The sequence below is a fragment of the Tamandua tetradactyla genome, chromosome 2 (genome assembly GCF_023851605.1).
Source record: "Tamandua tetradactyla isolate mTamTet1 chromosome 2, mTamTet1.pri, whole genome shotgun sequence".
In the NCBI taxonomy this organism is placed as follows: Eukaryota; Metazoa; Chordata; class Mammalia; order Pilosa; family Myrmecophagidae; genus Tamandua; species Tamandua tetradactyla.
The window spans coordinates 203,307,818-203,327,881 of record NC_135328.1 but is presented as its reverse complement, the minus strand read 5'-3'; the positions used below and the strand labels follow the sequence as shown (position 1 = coordinate 203,327,881).

At 37.6% G+C, this 20,064-nt stretch overlaps 1 protein-coding gene and 1 long non-coding RNA gene across 4 annotated transcripts in view; one reads left to right on the top strand and one right to left on the bottom strand.

Moving 5' to 3' along the window:
* The window catches only part of KDM1A (lysine demethylase 1A), an 89,843-nt gene that overhangs the window by 26,274 nt on the left and 43,505 nt on the right, over positions 1–20,064 (top strand). Inside the window, exon 1 of one of the 3 annotated variants that reach the window (XM_077150903.1) lies at positions 18,011–18,955. The exons of the other annotated variants lie outside the window; for them this stretch is intronic. Within the exon in view, the coding sequence (XP_077007018.1) occupies positions 18,868–18,955 (88 nt within the window). The 5' untranslated portion in view covers positions 18,011–18,867. Of the gene's footprint in view, positions 1–18,010; positions 18,956–20,064 lie in introns of those variants that run through there. 3 annotated transcript variants of the gene reach the window in all.
* On the bottom strand, positions 8,042–18,770 carry LOC143674765 (uncharacterized). The gene is made up of 3 exons (XR_013171207.1): positions 18,557–18,770; positions 8,458–8,540; positions 8,042–8,353 (listed from the first exon to the last, which is right to left on the bottom strand). It is a non-coding gene; the product is annotated as an uncharacterized LOC143674765 (long non-coding RNA).

Here is a 20,064-nt window from a genome sequence, read left to right as displayed (position 1 = left end):
TTTCACTCTTCCCGCTTTTGGTCAAGAAGGTTTTCTCAATCCCTTGATTCTGAGTCTCAGCTAATTTTAGGGTTTTTCTCAATCCGTTGATGCTGAGTCTCATCTCATTCTAGGAATTCTGTCCCACGTTGCCAGGAAGGTCCACACCCCTGGGAGTCATGTCCCACATAGACGGGGGAGGGTGGTGAGTTTGCTTGTTGTGTTGGCTGGAGAGAGAGGCCACATCTGAGCAACAAAAGAGGTTCTCTTGGGGGTGACTCTTAGGCCTAATTTTAAGTAGGCTTGACCTATCCTTTGTGGGGTTAAGTTTCATATGAACATATCCCAAGATGGGGGCTCAGCCTATAGCTTTGGTTGTCCACACTGCTTGTGAGAATATCAAGAATTCAACTTGGGGAGGTTGAATTTCCCCCCGTTCTCGCCATTCCCCAAAGGGAACTTTGCAAATACTTTTCTACTCACTGATCAAATCACCATGGGATTCATCGGGGCATCACCTGGACAAACCAACAAAATCTCATGTCCTACCCAAAGTTCCATGTACTTAAGGTGTTCAACCAACTATCTACATAAGTTATATTAGGAGATGCACTAGTCAAAATATAAATTTTGTACCAAATAAACATTTTTTGCTTTAGTCTCACTCATAAGTTGAAATTTTAAAATATTAGTTACCATCTGTTTTCAGCACACTGCAGTAATGTCATTCTTTTGTTCTTCCTCATGCAAAAACATTTTTTAAATTTGTACATTTAGTCACTATCATTATACACTCTATGCAATCTTAGATTATACCATCTCAATCTTTATCATCTATCTTTCTTTGTGATTTCATTTATGCCCCAGCCCTCCTCTCTCTATCATTCTCATATGCAGTTTCATTCAGTGTTTTAACATAATTGTATTACAGTTAGGCAGTATTGTGCTGTCCATTTCTGGCTTTTTACATTCAGTCCTGTTGCACAATCTGTATCCCTTCAGCTCCAATTACCCAATATCTTACCCTATTTCTATCTCCTGATGGTCTCTGTTACCAACAAAATATTCCAAGTTTATTCACTAATGGCAGTTCATATCAGTGAGACCAAAGAGTATTTGTCCTTTTGTTTCTGGCTAATCTCACTCAGCATAATGTCCTTAAGGTTCATTCATGTTGTTACATACTTGATAACTTTATTCTGTTTTACAGCTGCATAATATTCCATCTTATGTATATGCCACAGTTTGTTTAGCCAACCTTCTGTTGATGGACATTTTGGCTGCTTCCATCTCTTGGTAATTGTAAATAATGCTGCTATAAACATCAGTGTGCAAATGTCCGTTTGTCTCCTTGCCCTCATGTCCTTTGAGTAGAGACAGCATATAGATGGGTCCTGTTTTTTAATCTGTTCCGCCAGACTATGTCTTTTGATTGGGGAGTTTAATCCATTAACATTCAGTGTTATTACTGCATGGGTAGTACTTTCTTCTACTATTTTGCCTTCTGGATTTTATATGTCATATCTAATTTTCCTTCTTTTTAACCTTTACTCATAGTCTTCCTTTCTACACTCTTCTCCACACCTCTCTCTTCTGTCTTCCTATCTGTCCCTAGTGCTCCCTTTAGCATTTCTTGTAGAGATGGTCTCTTGGTCACAAATTCTCTCAGTGATTTTTTGTCTGAAAATGTTTTAATTTCTCCCTCATTTTTGAAGGGCAGTTTTGCTGGATATAGAATTCTTGGTTGGCAGTTTTTCTCTTTTAATAATTTAAATATATCATCCCACTGTCTTCTTTCCTCCATGGTTTCTGCTGAGAGATCTATGCATAGTCTTATTGGGCTTCCCTTGTATGTGACAGATTGCTTTTCTCTTGCTGCTTTCAAGATTCTCTCTTTCTCTTTGACCTCTGACATTCTGATTAGTAAATGTCTTGGAGTATGTCTATTTGGATCTGTTCTCTTTGGGGTACGCTGCACTTTTTTGGATCTGTAATTTTAAGTCTTTCATAAGAGTTGGGAAATTTTCAGTGATAACTTACTCCATTAGTTTTTCTCTTCCCTTTCCCATCTCTCCTCCTTCTGGGATACCCACAACACGTATATTCGTGCGCTTCATATTGTCCTTCAATTCCCTGAGTCCCTGCTCATATTTTTCCTTTTTTCCCCTGTATTTTCTTTTTCTTGCCGGATTTCAGATGTTCCGTCCTCCAGTTCACTAATCCTATGTTCTATCTCTTGAAATCTACCATTGTAGGTTTCCATTGTTTTTTTTTTTCATCTCTTCTACCTTGCCTTCATTCCCATAAGTTCTGTGATTTGTTTTTTCAGACTTTTGATTTCTTCTTTTTGTTCATTCCTTGCCTTCTTTGTATCCTCCCTCAATTCATTGATTTGGCTTTTGATGAGGTTTTCCATGTCTGTTCATATATTCTGAATTAATTTTTTCAACTCCTGCATCTCATTTGAATTGTTGGTTTGTTCCTTTGACTGGATCATATCTTCAATTTTCCTAGTGTGATTTGTTATTTTTTGCTGGCATCTAGGCATTTAATTACCTTAATTAGTTTATTCTGGAGATTGCTTTCACTTCTTTTACCTAGGGTTTTCTTGCTGGATGAATTTGTTGTCTATCTGTTCTTTGACATTCAGTTCAGCTTTTCCTGGACCTCTAGCTTAGGTTTTGTTTAATAGAGGAGTTTTTCAGTTCTTGTTTTCTTATTTCTTGCCCTGCTGTATGGTGCCTTTTTCCCCCCACCCAGAGGAGGGTCTGTGTAGGTATTATAGACCCTAGCCAGATTTTCCCAGACCAAACTGGCCTCCTATCAGGAGGAAAGAGTCACCTGCCTCGGTTTTCCCTGAGGGTGAGATCCAGCAGGTTGAAAGACTTTCCAGTGAAGTCTCTGGGCTGTTTTTCTTTTCCTGCCCAGTATGTGGTTCTTGTCTGCCTGCAGGTCCCACTACCATAAGATGATGCAGGATCTTTAACTTTGGCAGACTCTCCCTGCTGAGGGCGTGCTGGAGACAGAGAATAGGTTATAGGCTGGTTTTAATGGCTTCAAATTACCAAGACCTGGGGTCCAAATTCCTTGAGGGAGAGATTCCACATGAGTTGGGCTTCACCCCTCCCCTGGGGAAGGCACAGGCTTGAGACAAGCCCTGAAAAGAGCTTGTTTCTGCCTATGCCTGGGGTAGTTGCAGCCTGAGAAGTCCTGCTGCAGAATCCAGAGACAGTCAAGCCTTTGTAGAAACACAGCCAAAAAAACCTCTGTTTCCTTTTTTTTTTTTTTCTTTTTCCGTCAGCTCTGCCCCCTTGTGCCAGGGCAAAAATGAGTGACCTCGGCTTTGACCAGGTTCACCTGAGCTAGGGGCCTATTTTTAGTAGTCAGAATTTGTGAATTAATGCCACAATTGGTGTTTGGTTGGACTCAGCCTCTGCTGCTGTTAAAGTCTCTTTCCTTTCCCCTCTGGGAAGCAGCCTGTGGGTGAAGGGCATCAGCTGCCACGGCTTGGGGAACTCACTGTTCTGGGGAGGCTCGCAGCTGGTCCAGCTGGTCCAGACTGGGGTACGCTGTGTGGCTACTGACGTGGCCTCAGGAGCTGTTCTGTACTGTTTCTGGTTATTTAGTAGTTGTTCTGGAGGACAAACTAAAACGCGCACATTGCTAAGCCACCATCTTGTCCAGGAGTCTGGATTGGTTTTTAACAGTGAGGTTTAGACTTCAGTTCTATGGCTGTGAAAATGTCTAAGCTAAAGCATCGGAAGAAGATAACCTTCTCTGAAGAAAGGCTGCTGATGATTTAGAACTCCTCTGTCACATGACTAAGCAAATGGCAACATCTACAGGTCCTTCTCCCAGGTTTCTTTGCTTTTAGCTTCTGTCTTCAGTGGCTTTCTTTGTTTTCATGTGGGTTCTCTCTTAGCTTCTCTGAGAACTTTTTCTCTAACCTTCTCTGAGCTTTTTCTGTGAGCTTTTTTCCTCTTATAAAAGATTCCATAAGAGGATTGAGACTCATCCTCCTGGGGCAGAAATAAGCCAGTCGAACAGTCCCACCCACAATAGTTCTGTACCCACAGGAATGGATTGAACTAACATAATCTTTTCTGGGGTACGTAACTTCAAACTACCACACTTTAGCCTCTGGACCGCCAAAAAACTTGTTCTTTCCCTATGCAAAATTCATTCTATTACAATATCTTAAAAGGCTTAAATTATTTTAGTAGCAGTATTAAGTCTTAAGTCTCATCAAAATCAAAATCAAAATCAGTTACAGGTATGGTCTGTTCTGGCGCACAATTCCTCTCTGGCTGTGGACCTGTGAAATTTAGGAGACAAGTTAATCTGTTTCTAGTATACAAAGGAGGAACAGAGTAAAGGTTCCCATTTCCATACAGTTCCAGAAACCTGCAGTGCATGCTTTACTAGATTTCAAGGTCTGAGCTTCATTTTTTATCCTCCGGGGTTGTTATGGTAGTAGCCCCACCCATTCCAAGGGCTTGTGCAGTGGCCCTACTCTCTCCAGGCACTGGGGTGAGGTTCCAACATCTCCACAATATTAGGATAATGGCCGTTGTTAGTTAGGTGATGGCCGTAGTTAGGTTCAGGTGTCCCCTTGGCCTGGTGATGGTGCCTAGTTCTGTTGCTGTGGACTTGAGTCATTAGCATGTGAAATGCGTCTGTGGCTGATTACATCTGCAGTCGGTTAAGGGGGTGCTTTCTGCAATGAGTGACATTTAATTTAATTAGCTGGAGCCTTAAAAGAGAGCTCAACACCACACAGCTCCAGCAGCTCAGCATGCCTCATCTCAGCACACCTCATCTCAGCACACCTCATCTTAGCACTCGCAGCTCAGCCCAGACGTTTGAAGATGCAGAAAGGTATCGCCCTGGAGAAGGCTGTTGGAACCCAGAAGCCAGGAAAGAAGGCCAACAGACATCACTGTGTGCCTTCCCATGTAACAGAAGATCTCAGATGAAAGTTAGCTGCCTTTCCTCTGAAGAACTATAAAGTTTTAAATAAATAAATCCCCGTTTATTAAAAGCCAATCCATCTCTGGTGTGTTACATTCTGTCAGCTTTGGCAGACTAAAGCAGCAGTGCTCTTGGCTCCATCCTCATCAAATGTCAGGGTGGCAGCTGGACTCCATAATCTCCAGTGCATAGGCTCATCCCCCCGGAACAGTGGATTGGCAGCCAGACTCTCCCCAGTGTCAGGGGTACAGGCTCAACCCCCTTGGAACAAGGGGATGTCTAGACTCTCCCCAGTCCTTTAGGCATCTGTGGCCAGGCTCTTCCCAATCCTCCATGCATTTGAGAACACTGAAGTGGTAATACTCTTCCTGGAAAACAGTGAGACAGAAGGCCCCTCCTCAGCAGGTTCTGGGGGCAAAACTCACCCTTTAAGCACACATGGGTGGGTCTACTCTTCTGGCCTGAAATGTCCTCATTCCAGACCTCAGTGCCCATGGTTCTGCCTTTGAAGTCATTTTTCCTTCACTCTTCCCCTTTTCTGTCTCTTTTAATTCAGGCTGGCAATGGTTCTGTTCTTGCAGCCTCAAACTACTACATTGCCCTTCCGTTAAAGTAGCCTTCTATTGGAGAAATGCCCTCTTCAATTTACCTTATGTTCCTTAGATTATCCCTCAGTGAGTTTCAAATAAATGAGGTTTTAGTATAGTAACTAATTTCTAGCCCTCAGCTTTTTAATTTTGTTACAAAACATGATTTAGATTTCCCTGCCCCCCACCTCATAGTAGTTGAAATTTACTAGAAAAACATACTAATAGTTCTTAGATTTAAATTTTGCATTGGATAACTGTTTCTACTAGAGAACCCTGGTTTGGGAGGACATATTCTCTCTCTTTTTATTTTTTATTTTTATTTTTATTGAGAAATATTCACACATATAGTCCATATTATACCATATTGTATAATCAGTGGCTCACAATATTTTCACATGGTTGTGTGTTTTCACCGTGATAATTTTTAAACATTTTCATCACTCCAGAAAAAAAAAAGAAAAACTCATGCATCCCATACTCCTTACCCTTCCCTCTCATTGACCTACTGTATTTTAGTTTACCCAGTTATTACCCTTTATTTTCCCCTATTATTTATTTATTTTTTTCCTTGTGTTTCTTTTACTCATTTGTCCCTACCCTGGATAAAAGGAGCATCAGACACAGGGCTTTCACAATCATACAGTCACATTGTAAAAACTGATTAATTATACAGCCTTCTTCAAGAATCAAGGCTGCAGGAACACAGTTCAGCAGTTTCAAGTACTTCCCTCTAGCCGCTCTAATACACCATAAGCTAAAATGAGATATCAATACAATGCATAAGAGTAATCTCCAGGATAACCTCTCAACTCTGTTTGAAATTTCACAGCCACTGAGTCTTTATTTTGTCTTATTTCTCTCTACCCCCTTTTATTCAAGAAGCCTTTCCCATTCCCATGATGCCAAGCCCTGGCTCATCCCCAGGAATCAGGTCCCATGTTACCAGGAGATTTACATCTCTGGGAGGCATGTCCCAGTAGGGGGGAGGGCAGTGAGTTCACCTGCTGTGTTGGCTTAGAGAGAGAGGCCACATCTAAACAACAAAAGAAGTTCTCTGGGGATGATTCTGAGGCATAATTATCAATAGGCTTAGCTTCTCCTTTGCAGGAATAAACTTCATAGGGCTAAACCCCAAGATTGAGGGCTCAGCCTATTGAACTTGTTGTTAACACTGTTTGCAAGAATATCAGGAATTCCCCAGAAGGGAAGTTGAATATTTCCTTCTTTCTCCCCAGCCCCGCAGAGGGGACTCTGCAAATACTTTTTTATTCTCTGCCCAGGTTACTCTGGGATATATTGAGGCATCACACCAACCTTTACAAACCAACAAGATCTCTTGCCCTATTCACGATTCCAGGTAATAATGGTGTTCAAGTAAACTGACCATACAAGTTAAATTTGATAATGTGCTACCCAGAAGATAAATTTTACACCAAATAAACATCTCTCCTTTTGGTCTTGCACAGAGGTTGAAGTTTGAAGATATGGGCCATATCATCCTTTACCCAATATTCTGCTTTACCTTAGTCCTACCCAGATCAGCTTCATTCATATCTCTAGACGAAGTCTGATCATTTTTTCAGCTTTTTAAACAGTTGCTGAATGAGATAATACTGACTTTCATAGCTTCAGTGCTCTAACTTTGAGTCTCAGGTGTCACATAAATACCTAAAGTTTCAGGGAATGACCGGGTTAATATATTCTCTTTTGAGTTAGAAATACCTTAGTTGTACATAGCCTGAGACTTTTATGGTAATATCTTTTTTAATAATAAAAGGAAATTTGAAATGGGCTGTTAACATGCCTTTCTTCAGACTTAATCAAATTGATGAATTTCTCAAAGTAGACATCAGAAATATGTTTAAAATATTTATGTAAGTATATGTGTGTGTCTGTGTGTGTACCATTTTTCCTGGCTCAGTGATGTACTATTACTCTTTAATGAAAATCAGGAACTTCCATTAAACCATTGGTTAACTCTTCAGATTGATTTTGTTAGATATGGTGTGCTTATCAGTGACATTCTATATTGTAATCTATATTACTAATGAAAGTGGGAAGAATTGTGTTATCTCCTTGCTTATATTCTTACTTATATCAAAGGAAGTGCCTGGTGTTTTCTCTGTTGTGCATGCTAATTTTGGAAATATATGTATGTGTGTGTATATTTTTTTAAAAGAGGTACAGGCTACCAAATAAATTACAAAATTCTTTGATGTGAGAGGTTGGTTTTTGTGTGGTTTTAATAAATTTGCATCCATATTCATGTCATAGTCATAATGTTATTTGAAAATATTAAAGAAATTTTTAGATAAAAAGACATGCAAGTTGAAGTCGTAAAAATGCTAAATTGTAGAAAATATATAAAATATATGTATAAGGGTAGAAGAATTTTAAAATTCAATGAATTTGTGCTGCAAATGAAAATAGCCATATAACAAAAAATTTTCCAAAATCTGATGAATTGTTTATTCAATATAGCAAAAATTCAAAAGGCAGAACTTTTTAAGCTGTCGTTTAGACCTTGCTCTAGTAGAATTTGATCAGAGAAGAGTCAAAGATTGATTTCCTTATTTTAAAAGAAAGAGTTGGCAATCCAGATAACACTTTATGTTTGTACAGTACTTTGCTTATAAGGCTGCTCTGAATCTCTCCTGCAAAGTAGTCAGTAATAGTCATGGGTGGTGGTTGCCAAGTATTGAGTTTGGCAGCATGGATAGTTATGATCAGAGTTCAGGTAAACAATTTTTATTATACTGTAACTATTCTCGAGTGGCTTATTCCAGGCTTTTCTCTTTGAGCTCTCTCCATACCTACAAGTGGAGTTAGAGAGCAAAAGTTAGCTTTCGGGTCTGGTGAGAATTGCTTCGTATTACCTCCACAGAAAAGATTATAGAATTCTATTATATTCCCATACCCAACAGAAGATCCTCTTGATTTATCAGCAGTGGCTGGGAAATTCATTCTTGACGGAGTTGTCTCTATTGCCAATTTGATTTGCTAGTGTAAAATAAATGCCTGAAATTATTTGAGCTCTCATTACATGAGGTATGATGCATACATTCAGAAAACAGAGACTAGGATTAATTTTCTTACCTTTTTTTTTGTATAGCATCATTTCAGTGTTCTGGTTTGGGACTGTGCTCCAGAATAACTTACTGGAGAGCTGAGAAAAAATGTCACAGGCCGAAAAGGTAATCTAGATCAATTCAACAGAATTCTTATAAAGCACTTAATATGTATGAGAATTGTAAGAGAGATTTAAAATGGACCAAGGCAGATAGTACTGTACAACATGGTCTCTACTCACAGAGAATTTATAGCCTAGATTGAGACACAAATGTATACATAAATGTGTAATAGAAGACAAAATACTCTTTAGGTGTTAAGTTTCAGTTCAAAAGTTCTAGAGAGAGATAGAGTAGGGGAAAGGAAATCTTTGCAAATAAATCTATGGCTTATTTGAGGTTTTAAACAACAAACAAACAAAAAAGGATAAGAGATTGGTAGCTTAGAGGAAGAAATATTTTTAGTAAAATGGAAACATTTTCTAGCCATGACAAGTCCTCATCACTGTTTTCTACGTACATGAGTCGTACAACCACAGTATTCCAGGAATAGTGCTGGGTTGTAAATGTTCAAAGAATGAAAGCTAAGTCCTCCTGCAAAGGATTAACACTCCAGTTTAGGGTTATAGACATTAATAACGGACAGCAATGAAAAGTGAAACGATACAATAAAAGTGTATACAAAGTATGGTTAGAACTCAGAAGTTGTTTTTAAATAATGTTTCTCCCCAAATAGAATTTTAAAAGTTTTTCATTAAACATGAAGGAATGAAGTTGGGCTTTTATGAAGCAGTTTTAGGCTCTTGATTTTTAAGCCTTTACTGCTTTTGGCTGAGAAGAACCATGGAATCAGATGCTACCAGTTTTATGTTTGGTCTTTGAGAAATTGAGCTGCTTTTCTTAATGAGTGATTTCATTTGTTGGTTATTTTGTTTTACTTTTTATTAAGGTGAAATTATAATTTGTTAGCTGAGTAATTATATTTTTGTAATTTTAATTCCATTTGATACCATCATTTATTTTGCCTTATTAATGGTATAGTAAAAGAATGGAATACTTCATCTGTGAGGATTTTCTCATCTGTGAAATGGGTCTTATGGGGATCAAATGGGAAAATCTAAAATCAACCTTCATGTGTGTTTTGCTTTTTTATTAAGCACAGAATTGAATCAGGTATAGAGTGGATTGGTATTTTATTCAGGGAAAAAAAATAGGTCAATTTATGGACCAGGTCAATATACAGATGCTGTCACTTTGGAAACTGGAAAGTATTTGTTGTAGCCCATTTTCAGTAACATGCCACTTATGAAGTAGAACATCCTTTAAGCCTCTGAAACTGTTAGTTTATTATTTTTATTATTATATATAACTTTAAAATAAAAGTTTGGTATTTAATCTTTTTTGTTAAGTCATGGGAGGAATGGCAAATCTTGGTACTTTCTAATATGTACATTTTTCTCTCCTCAGAGAATTACGTAATCAAAACCCATGAGTCAGCTGTGATGTAACATGTTACATTTTGCTGTACTTACTGATACAAAGATTTTAAACATTTGAAGATAGGGTTGGGTTTTTGTTTTTTTCATATTTTGATATTTGAAGACAGAAGAACACATGATTAGCCTAAGTTGTATCTTTCCCCATAGAATTGTAGCCCTAATACATATTAAGCAGCCTCTCATGTTAAGAGTCTGGGAAGATATGGCTAGCCAGAGTTCTGAGAAACTTGCCTGAGCAGGAAAGGAAATTAAATCTCTTGTTAGAAAAATCATTTGTGGTTATCAGTTGTGTAAAGTTACAGTGGCCCTTTAATAAGGAGCTTCAGAATAATGTTTAATGCTGTTCTTTTCTAAGACAGATGATGATTAGAAAAGTTAGCTTTGTTGTTAACCACTTCCTTTAAACTTGGTAGTTGGGTGTCTTTGTTTTTCTAGGCAGTTATCACAAATACCACAAACTGGTTTTGGTTTAAACAACAGACATTTATTAGTTCATGTTTTAGAAGCTACGATTCTCACTTCTTCCTGGAGGATAGTAGTCTTCTGACCAGCAGTCCTTGAGTTCCTTGGCTTTCCAGTCATGTGGAGATGTCCTCTTCTTTCTTTTCCATGTTACCATTGACCACCAGCTTCAGGCTCCTTCCTATGGCTTTCTCTGTGTCTGAATTTCTTCTGTTTATAAAGGACTCCAGTAATCCAGATTAAGACCCAACCTCATTCAGTTAGAACACACTTTAACTAAAATAGCATCTTTAAGAGATCCTATCTACAGTAGGTTCTCATCCACAGAAATGTGGATTAAAATTAAGAACATCTTAATTGGAGTACGTATTTCATTTCACCACAGTGGGCAACATAACATAGCATGTATCTGAATTGTAGACTTTCATTGGGACTTTTTGAAACAGAAACTATAAAGCAAGGCCTCACACAGCAAGTGAGGATTAGGAAAATCCCTGCTACGCAATGTAGAGATAATGGAAAATAGCATGGAAGAAAGTTTGTTCTTTTCCTTAGTTTCTAAAAGCATTGCTTTCCTTCCTTGCTTATTAGGCTTACTTTCTTTTTTATGGGATCCTTGCTGCTAAACTGCTTATTTCTGCTGTAGTGGCAAGTCTTCAGGCACCAATCAGCAGTGGTACAGTGAGAAGTTCCAGGCAGAAACCATTTTCTTCCTTTCTAGACCTTGAGGAGGCTACTTTATATATTTTCAGTATTTTAAATGGCAGTATAACTCTGGCATTGCTGCTCTAGTTGGAACCCATAAATTTCATTTTGGATGATTTGTTGGAGAGTACCAAACAGTGGTAGCAATGTGAAAAGCTGAGTCTCTAGTGTCCTTTAAAGGAACCTTGAGTCTTTTCCTTCAGGCTAGTTTAGTCTATCCCTTTGAACCCAATTTACTTTCTGTTGTATTTCTTATAACTGCTATTAGATCATTCATTCTTCTGCTAAGAGCCATAATAAAAAAGTTAGCAGAAGAGTGGGCCACGGTGGCTCAGCAGGTAAGAGTGCTTGCCTGCCATGCCCGAGGACCCGGGTTCGATTTCCGGTGCCTGCCCATGTTAAAAAAAAAAAAAAAAAAAGTTAGCAGAAGAGATGCATGAAGAACAGTACACTTGAACAGTGTTTTTTTTCCTTCAGGCTAGTTTAGTCTATCCCTTTGAACCCAATTTACTTTCTGTTGTATTTCTTATAACTGCTATTAGATCATTCATTCTTCTGCTAAGAGCCATAATAAAAAAGTTAGCAGAAGAGTGGGCCACGGTGGCTCAGCAGGTAAGAGTGCTTGCCTGCCATGCCCGAGAACCCGGGTTCGATTTCCGGTGCCTGCCCATGTTAAAAAAAAAAAAAAAGTTAGCAGAAGAGATGCATGAAGAACGGTACACTTGAACAGTGTTTTTAAGCCACCTTTCACTACAGAGAATAGAAAGCAGCATGAAATAGTGATGGTCACTAAAACTTCCTACCTTTTTCAGTCTTCTTTTTGCTTTGTTTTGGCATTTGTCTACATTGACCAATTCCTTTTTGAAACGATGACTTTTCTTATGCTCATAAGATTAATCATACATTTACAACTACTTTGCACTCTCAGGCTGTTATTACCTGCATGCTATTTTAAGGTCTTTTAGACCCGTTCTTACCTCTGGGTTCTATTATTTAATTTCCAACCATCTTTAGAACATTTCTGTTTAATTTCACTCTCCTATCTCTCAGATTTCCAAATTTTGTCTATTGCATTACCATTCTCAGCCTTAGAGTCATTTTGAAAGTCCTTTATCTCTTATCAAATCTGTTCTGAAATCATGTTTCTTCCTGTGCACAGCTCTTTGATTTGTAATGCCTTAACCATTTTCACTGTCATCTTATTCTAGTGGATTTCACTTCACATGCAAATTATTTCAGTAGTTTTTCAGTTGGATCTCCTTTTTCTGGGTCACCTTTTCCCTCTAATCCATTTATAGGAAGGGACCAGATTAGTTTAACTAAAATATCACTTACTTTGCTGCTCTCCTGCCAAAAATCATGCAGTTTCCCCCCATTACTATTAAGATTGAGTTTAGGTTTTGACCCTGAAGGTGACTGATTTTACCTATCCCACTTGATCTCCTGCTGCTTTTCAGACCGTCTCCTTCATTAAGACAGGATGTTGTGGAGTCCTCTGCACATATCCTATGTCTGTTTTTCTCCTTGCCTTTGTCCTTGTTGTGCTGTACCACATGGGGATTTTGTTGCCTCCCAATCTATTGAAATCTCTGGACTTGTTCAGAAAAGCTTCCCTGATTCTTCAAGTCTGTGTTAGCTTCTTGTTTCCTAAAACAATTTCTTTGTGAATATTTTTCCTCTTGAAAACAAGAACTCTCTATGTGTTATTCTTTTGTGTTTGTGCTTAGCAGTTTGGGAATGGGTCTTCAGTAAACATTGAATTAGTGAGATTACTGGGTAAGAAATTCAACTAATATGTTAGTACACTAGATGCTTATGTATTTAAAGATGGTTTTAGCTTTTTGAATGTTTTTTTCCCTGACCATTTCTTGGGTTCAATTAAAATCAGTAAGTAGCAGTTATTTTATTCTGTAAATTTGGCCACTTTGATAAATTGATCTTTTAAAAAATCATTTAAAAATGCTTACAAAAGTTATCAATTTGGAATGTCATTCTGAGAATTTAAATGGTCAAAATATGAATCTGAATGGAAATGTTTTGGTAATGGATGGTGGTAATGAGGGCACAAAATTGTGAACCTAATTAACAGCACTGAAATACATATCTGAATGTGGTTAAAGGGGGAAATGTTATATTTTATATATGGTAGTAGGATAAAAAAAATTTTTTTTAATCCATGAAACTGCACTATATAAGCAGAGGACCCTAGGTTAAACCATGGACTATAGTTGAAAGTACCATTATGAAGATATCTTTTCACAAATTGTAATAAATGTACCACACCAATGAAAAAATATATATATATGAATCTGTTGGTTACTGTATTCCTTGGAACAATAAACTAGTAATTTACTTACCATGCTTGCCAGATAAAATTTGAAAGTCATCATAGTCCTCCTTTTTAGATTTTGGGAAAAGTAGTCTCTTCAGTTTTTTAATCAATATGGGAAATAGCCAGTAGTATTGTGATTATACCTAAAATACTTCATTGTTATTCAGGAATGATTTACAAGATCTGAAGAATATTCAGAGGATAGCTAAAAGACTGCTCTGTAGATATAAGTAAGATCTCTACTTTCAACTCAAAGTTTTTATTTGTTTGTGGTGGTAGGGAAGTCTTCTGTGTAGTGGTACCAGAATCAAGTGACATTAAAAGTTGCTTTTGAATATTTTCATTCTGTTTTGCATTTGAACTCATGGAAGGTAACCATACTTGCTTGCTTTTTGTGCTGCTGTCAGAAGCAGAGTCCTAGGCCAGACAGATCAAAAGAGCAAATGAATAAGGCATTTTATATGTTTAATTAGAGATACTACTAGATGGAAAATTAGCTGCAACTGCTTGCATGTGTGCTTCTAAATCTTAAGAAAATTTTGAAGACTTGGTCCAGGATAATACTACTAAAGATGATCTTTTCAGCTGTCTTTGGAGACAGCTGATCCAGTTACGAGATATCTGTTTTGGTTTGCTAAAGCTGATGAAATGTGTATATCAGAAATGGGCTAGCTTTTTTTTTTTGTTGTTGTTGTTGTTGTTGTTGTTGCTGATCTTCTCTCCCTGGTTTCATTGCTTCCAGCTTCTAGCTTCAGTGGCTTCCACTCACCTTCTCCGGGGCTTTTTCTGTGAGCTTCTCTTAATTTCATCTCTTAGTTTCTGAATATGTTTTATCTTCTTATAAAGGACTCTAGTAAAAGGATGAAGACCCACCTTGAATGTGGGCCATATCTCTATTGAAATAGGTCCCCACCCACAATAGGTCTACACCCACAGGAATGGATTGAAAGAGCATAACTTTTCCTTGGGTACATACAGCCTCCAAACTATCACAATATCTTATTCCTTTACTTAGTTTTAAGTGTTTTTTTTTTTTAATTTTTTATTTTGCAATACTTTTAAACTTACAGGACAGTTAGAAAAATACTACATACAGAGAATTCCAACATATCCTCCCCATCCCGTACCTAGGTCTATCACTTTTAACATTTTGCCACATTTGTTGTATTATTCTATCTGTCCATCCATCCGTTTGACTTTTTGTCAGTCCCATTTCTGAGTGCTTGTCTGTACGTTGTGTATTATCATGCTCCTTGAACATTTATTACTGCTATGTACATTTCCTAAGAACACAGATATTCACTTAAGAAACTGCTCCTAAGTGCAGTGATCAAGTTCGAAAAATTTGACATAGAACTAAAGCTTAAAGTATATATTCCAGTATTTTCATATATCCCATTAATGTCTCTCTCCTTAGCCTTTTATCCCCTCTTGTTAGATCTTATCAGAATTATGTATTACATTTAATTATCAGTCTCTTGAGTTGTTCTTTCTTTTTTCTTTTTTGAAATTTGGGTATATGTATATATATATATATATATATATATATATATATATATATATATATATATATATATATACACACCACTCTCAAGCATATAATTCAGTGGGATTAATCACATTCACCATATTGTAGTACCTCAACAACTTCCATTACTAAAACTTTCCCATTTCTCCAAACAGAAACCCTATATTTCCTAAGCCCCTGCCCCTGCCTGTCAACTTATATTCTTATTTCTGTGTCTGTGGACTTGCATATTCTGTTGGGGTTTTTTTTGTAGTTACCATAGGGCTTATATTTAATATCCTAAATCTATAGTAGGATCATTTGCTTTGATTACAACTTTCAGTAGTATACATAAACTATGTTCCAATACCCCTCTGTCCCCCAATCTTTATTCTAGTCACAGATTACATGTTTATACGTTATGAGTCCACAGCCGATTTATCATTACATGTTAATGCATTTGCTTTTTAAATTCTGTAGGAAGTGCAAAATGGAGCTACCAACCAAAAATACAAAAGTATTGGCATTTATATTTACCCCATTGGTACCTTTACCAGGGATCTTTATTTCATGTAGTTTTTTTTTTTTTTTTTTTTTTTTAAAGGAAAGACAGAGAGAAGGAAGGAAGGATAGAAGGAAGGAAGGAAGGAAGAAAGGGAAACATCTTTAAACATTTTCTTGTTTTTATTGTATTCTGTTTCTCCGTTTTTGTTACATGGGCTGGGGCCGGGAATCGAACCGAGGTCCTCCGGCATAGCAGGCAATCACTTTGCCCGCTGAGCCACCGCGGCCCGCCCTATTTCATGTAGTTTTGATCTTTTGCCTGTTTTTCCTTTCAACTTGCAGAACTCTCTTCAGCATCCCTTGTAGCGCTCATTTAGTGATGACAGCTCCCTCAACCTTTGTTTACTGGGAGTGTCCTAATCATGCCCTCATTTTTTTTTAATGTATTTTTTTTATTCTGTGTGGTGTATTCTTTTCCCAAGTGAGTATCCCAGCACCATTTGTTGATTTTTTTTGAGTTGGGGGAAATGCATGGGCCAGTAATCGAACCTCGGTCTCCGGCATAGTAGGCAAGAATTCTGCCACTGAACTAACGCCCTCATTTTTTTATTTTTATTTTTTTTTATATTGACAAAGAATAACAACATACAAACACGAACATTCTTAACATATGAACATTCCATTCTTCGTATATAATCAATGGCTCACAGTATCATCACATAGTTGTATATGCAGCACCATGATCAGTTCTTAAAACATTGGCATCACTCCAGAAAAAGGAGTAAAAAGAAAAAAGAAAAACTCATACATATCTTACTCCTTACCCTCCCTCTCATTGAATGCTAGTATTTCCATCTACCCAATATATTTTAATCTTTGTTCCACCTATTTTTTTCCTAAACCCTTATCACTCCCTTTCATTGATCGCTAGTATTTCAATCTACTCAATTTATTTTAATATTTATTCCCCCTATTATTTATTTATTTTTAACCCATATATTTTACTCATCTCTCCATACTGTAGGTAAAAGGAACAACAGACACAGGTTTTCACAATCACACAGTCACATTGCAAAAGCTATATTGTTATACAGTCATCTTCAAGATACATGTCTGCTGGAACGCAGCTCTACAGTTTCAGGTACTGCCCTCTAGCCTCTCTAACACACCTTAAACTAAAAAGGGGATATCTAGATAATGTGTAAGAATAACCTGCAGGATAACCTTTCAACTCTGTTTGAAATCTCTCAGCCGCTGACACTTTATTTTGTTTCATTTCTCTCTTCCCCCTTTCAGTCAAGAAGGTTTTGTCAATCCCTTGATGCTGAGTCCCTGCTCATTCTAGGATTTCTGTCCCATGTTGCCAGGGAGGTTTACATCCCTGGGAGTCATGTCCCACGTAGAGAGGGGGAGGGCAGTGAGTTTGCTTGCCATGTTGGCTGTAACTCCCTCATTTTTGAAAGATAGTTTTACCAGATAGAAAATTCTTGGTTGAAACGTTTTGCTTTCATCTTTTTAAATATATTATCACACTGCCTTCTTGCTTCTATAATTTGATTGAGGTTCCTTTGTACATTGCATGTTGCTTCTCTCACGGCTTTCAGAATTCTCTCTTTGGCATTTGACAGTTCGATTAAAATGTGCTGTAGCATAATTTGGGTTTATTCTGTTTGGAGTTCTTGAGAATCTTGAATGTATATATTCATGTTTTTAAATTTGGAAAGTGTTCAGCCATTATTTCTCTGAATATTGTTCTCTGCCCCTTTCTCTCTTCTCCTTCTGGAACTCCTATAATACATATATTTTGGTATGCTTGAAGGTGTACCACAGGTTTTCCTCACCCTCTCTTCATCTTTTTTTGTTCTTACTTCCTTCTGCTCCTCAAAATGGATGATTTAAATTCTTCAGATTCTCTAATTCTTTCTTCTGCCAGCTCCAAACTGCTGTTGAACCCCTGTAGGGAATTTTTATTTTTGTTTCTGTAGTCTTCTGATCTGTTCGGTTCTATTTCATAATTTCCATCTCTCTATTGATATTCTTTGGGTTTCTCATTTTCCTCATTTCCTTTAGTTCTTTGTCCATGTTTTCTCTTAGCTCTTTGAGGCTATTTAGGACCAATATTTTTAAATGTCTTTGGTTGTCCTCATTGATAGTTTCTAGCTTTGATCTTTTGATATTTTAATGTGTTATTGCTGGAATTAAGACTCTGAGGCTTCTGCTTCTTGAGCTTGTGTCCAGCTAGTATTATGACAGAGCTTTCCTTGAATGCTAGGAACTAACCACAAAAAAAAAAAAAAAAAGAAGAAGAAGAAGGAACAAAAGAATCATCTTTTCTAGTTTTTGCAGATTGACCTTTGCAAGTGTTCTCCTTCAGAATTTATCCATAGGGTGAGTTTAGAGAGTATTTTCGAGCCAAAATGTAGGGGCCACCCTGACCCTTGCTGCAAACATCTTGTCTTGGGCATGCACACGTAGCTCTAGGAATTTCCACATTTATACAGTTCCAAATGTCCCCTCTTCCTTAGGAAACAGTTTCTTCATGGTCATGGGTACTGCACTGTATGTCATACAACCAGCACTCCCTTGCCCTAGGCAGCGCAACTTGATTGCTTGTTCAGAGTCCACAGCATTCTGGAGGAGAGCTCTGTGAACTGCTTTCCACACGCAGAGCAGGTTCTGAGATCTCCTCAGGCCACCACCAGACAGATTGAGCCAGACATGCATGTTTCCAGTATATGCATGAGGTGTACTCTGCTCCCTCCGGAACTGGGATTAGGAATCTGTTCTAGTCTGCAAACTGCCAGAATGCAAATGTACCAGAAATGGCTTTTAAAGGGAGAAGTTATTAAATTGCAAGTTTACAGTTCTAAGTCTGTGAAAATGTCCTTGTTAAAACAAGGCTATAATAGATACCATCTAAGGCATCCAGGAAAAAATACCTTGATTCAAGAAGGCTGATGACGTTCAGAGTTTCTCTCTTAGCTGGAAAGGCACATGGTGAGATCTGCTGGCTTTCTCGTCACGGGCTTCCCCGGGGCGCTGTCTGTTCTTTTGGCTCTGTTGGCTCTACTTCTTCCAAAATGGTTCCCTCTTAAAGGGCTCCAGTAAGCAGCCCCACTTGAATGGGTAGAGATACGTTTCCATGGAAACCATCTCATGAAAAGTTACCACCCACAACTAGGTGGGTCATATCTCCATGGAAATAACAAAGAAGATTCTAATCAGCAATACTGAATGAGGATTAAAGGACATGGCTTTTCTGGGGTACCCAACAGATTCAAACCGGCGCAGGATCCACACCCAGAACTGGAGCTGGCTCTGTGCTGAGCCAGTGAAGGGTGGGTCAGAGGCTGGCCAAGTTGTCCTGAGATCTACCACTTTATGTAGCCTTTTTCTGATTGGAGCTTACTCTGTTACTGCAACTCTTTAACTGCTTTTTGGAACTTTGAGAAAGATGTTTCTGCCAGTTCTTATTGGATGTTCAAAGGTTCTGTGAGGGGACAGAGCCCTGAAGTGTCTCATTCTACCGTTTTCCTAATTTTTTAATACTTTGAGGTACTTTTTAGTTTTGTTTTCCATCATTCCTTATGTTGTTATATTGTTATATCACCCTCTGCTTGCCATTCTATTTCTTGCTTAAAAATAGTACTTAGGAGTTTCATTTCTTTTTTGACTTTTTACTCTTGTGAGGGATCCTTTACAAATCTTCCCAGAGTATTGAATATTTTCCATATTTCTCCTATGTATTTTTTTAATTAATTAATTTATTTTTAGTCCATATGTTTTACTCATCTGTCAATAAGGTAGATAAAAGGGGCATCAGACACAAGGTTTTCACAAGCACACAGTCACATTGCGAAAGCTATATCATTATACAATCATCTTCAAGAAACATGGCTACTGGAACACAGCTCTACATTTTCAGGCAGTTCCCTCCAGCCTCTCCATTATCTCCTATGTATTTTTGTCAAAAAAAAAACTTTACAAGAGTTATGTTTAACTTTTTTCAAAAGCAGAAGATGAGACTCTGTCCTGTTGCTCTTTTGCTCTTGTTAATCTTTGAATACATAAGGCAGGGATAGTACTTCATACTTCTATTAAGTACCGTTGACTTAACAGAGAAAAAAATCTATTGAGAGTCACCTGCAGAGTAAAATAAATTTTTCAATACAGGTCAGTGTTCTGATCTAGTTTCTGGTTTAGTTTTATTTAGAACCAAACAAAATAGCAATTTTTCTTAACTATGAAAAAGCTTTTATTAATAAACCCAGATTTACTAAGAATGAACATTTCTGATTTAATTGGTGTCATCTCTTCATAATTATATGCCCTTTTTACAGGGATTGTAAACAGTCATATTCCTTCGGCCTTGTTTAAAAAGAATAACCTTCTAGAATCTGAAGGACCGTTCAGATAAGAGCATAGTGAAAATAATTTTAGAATGAGA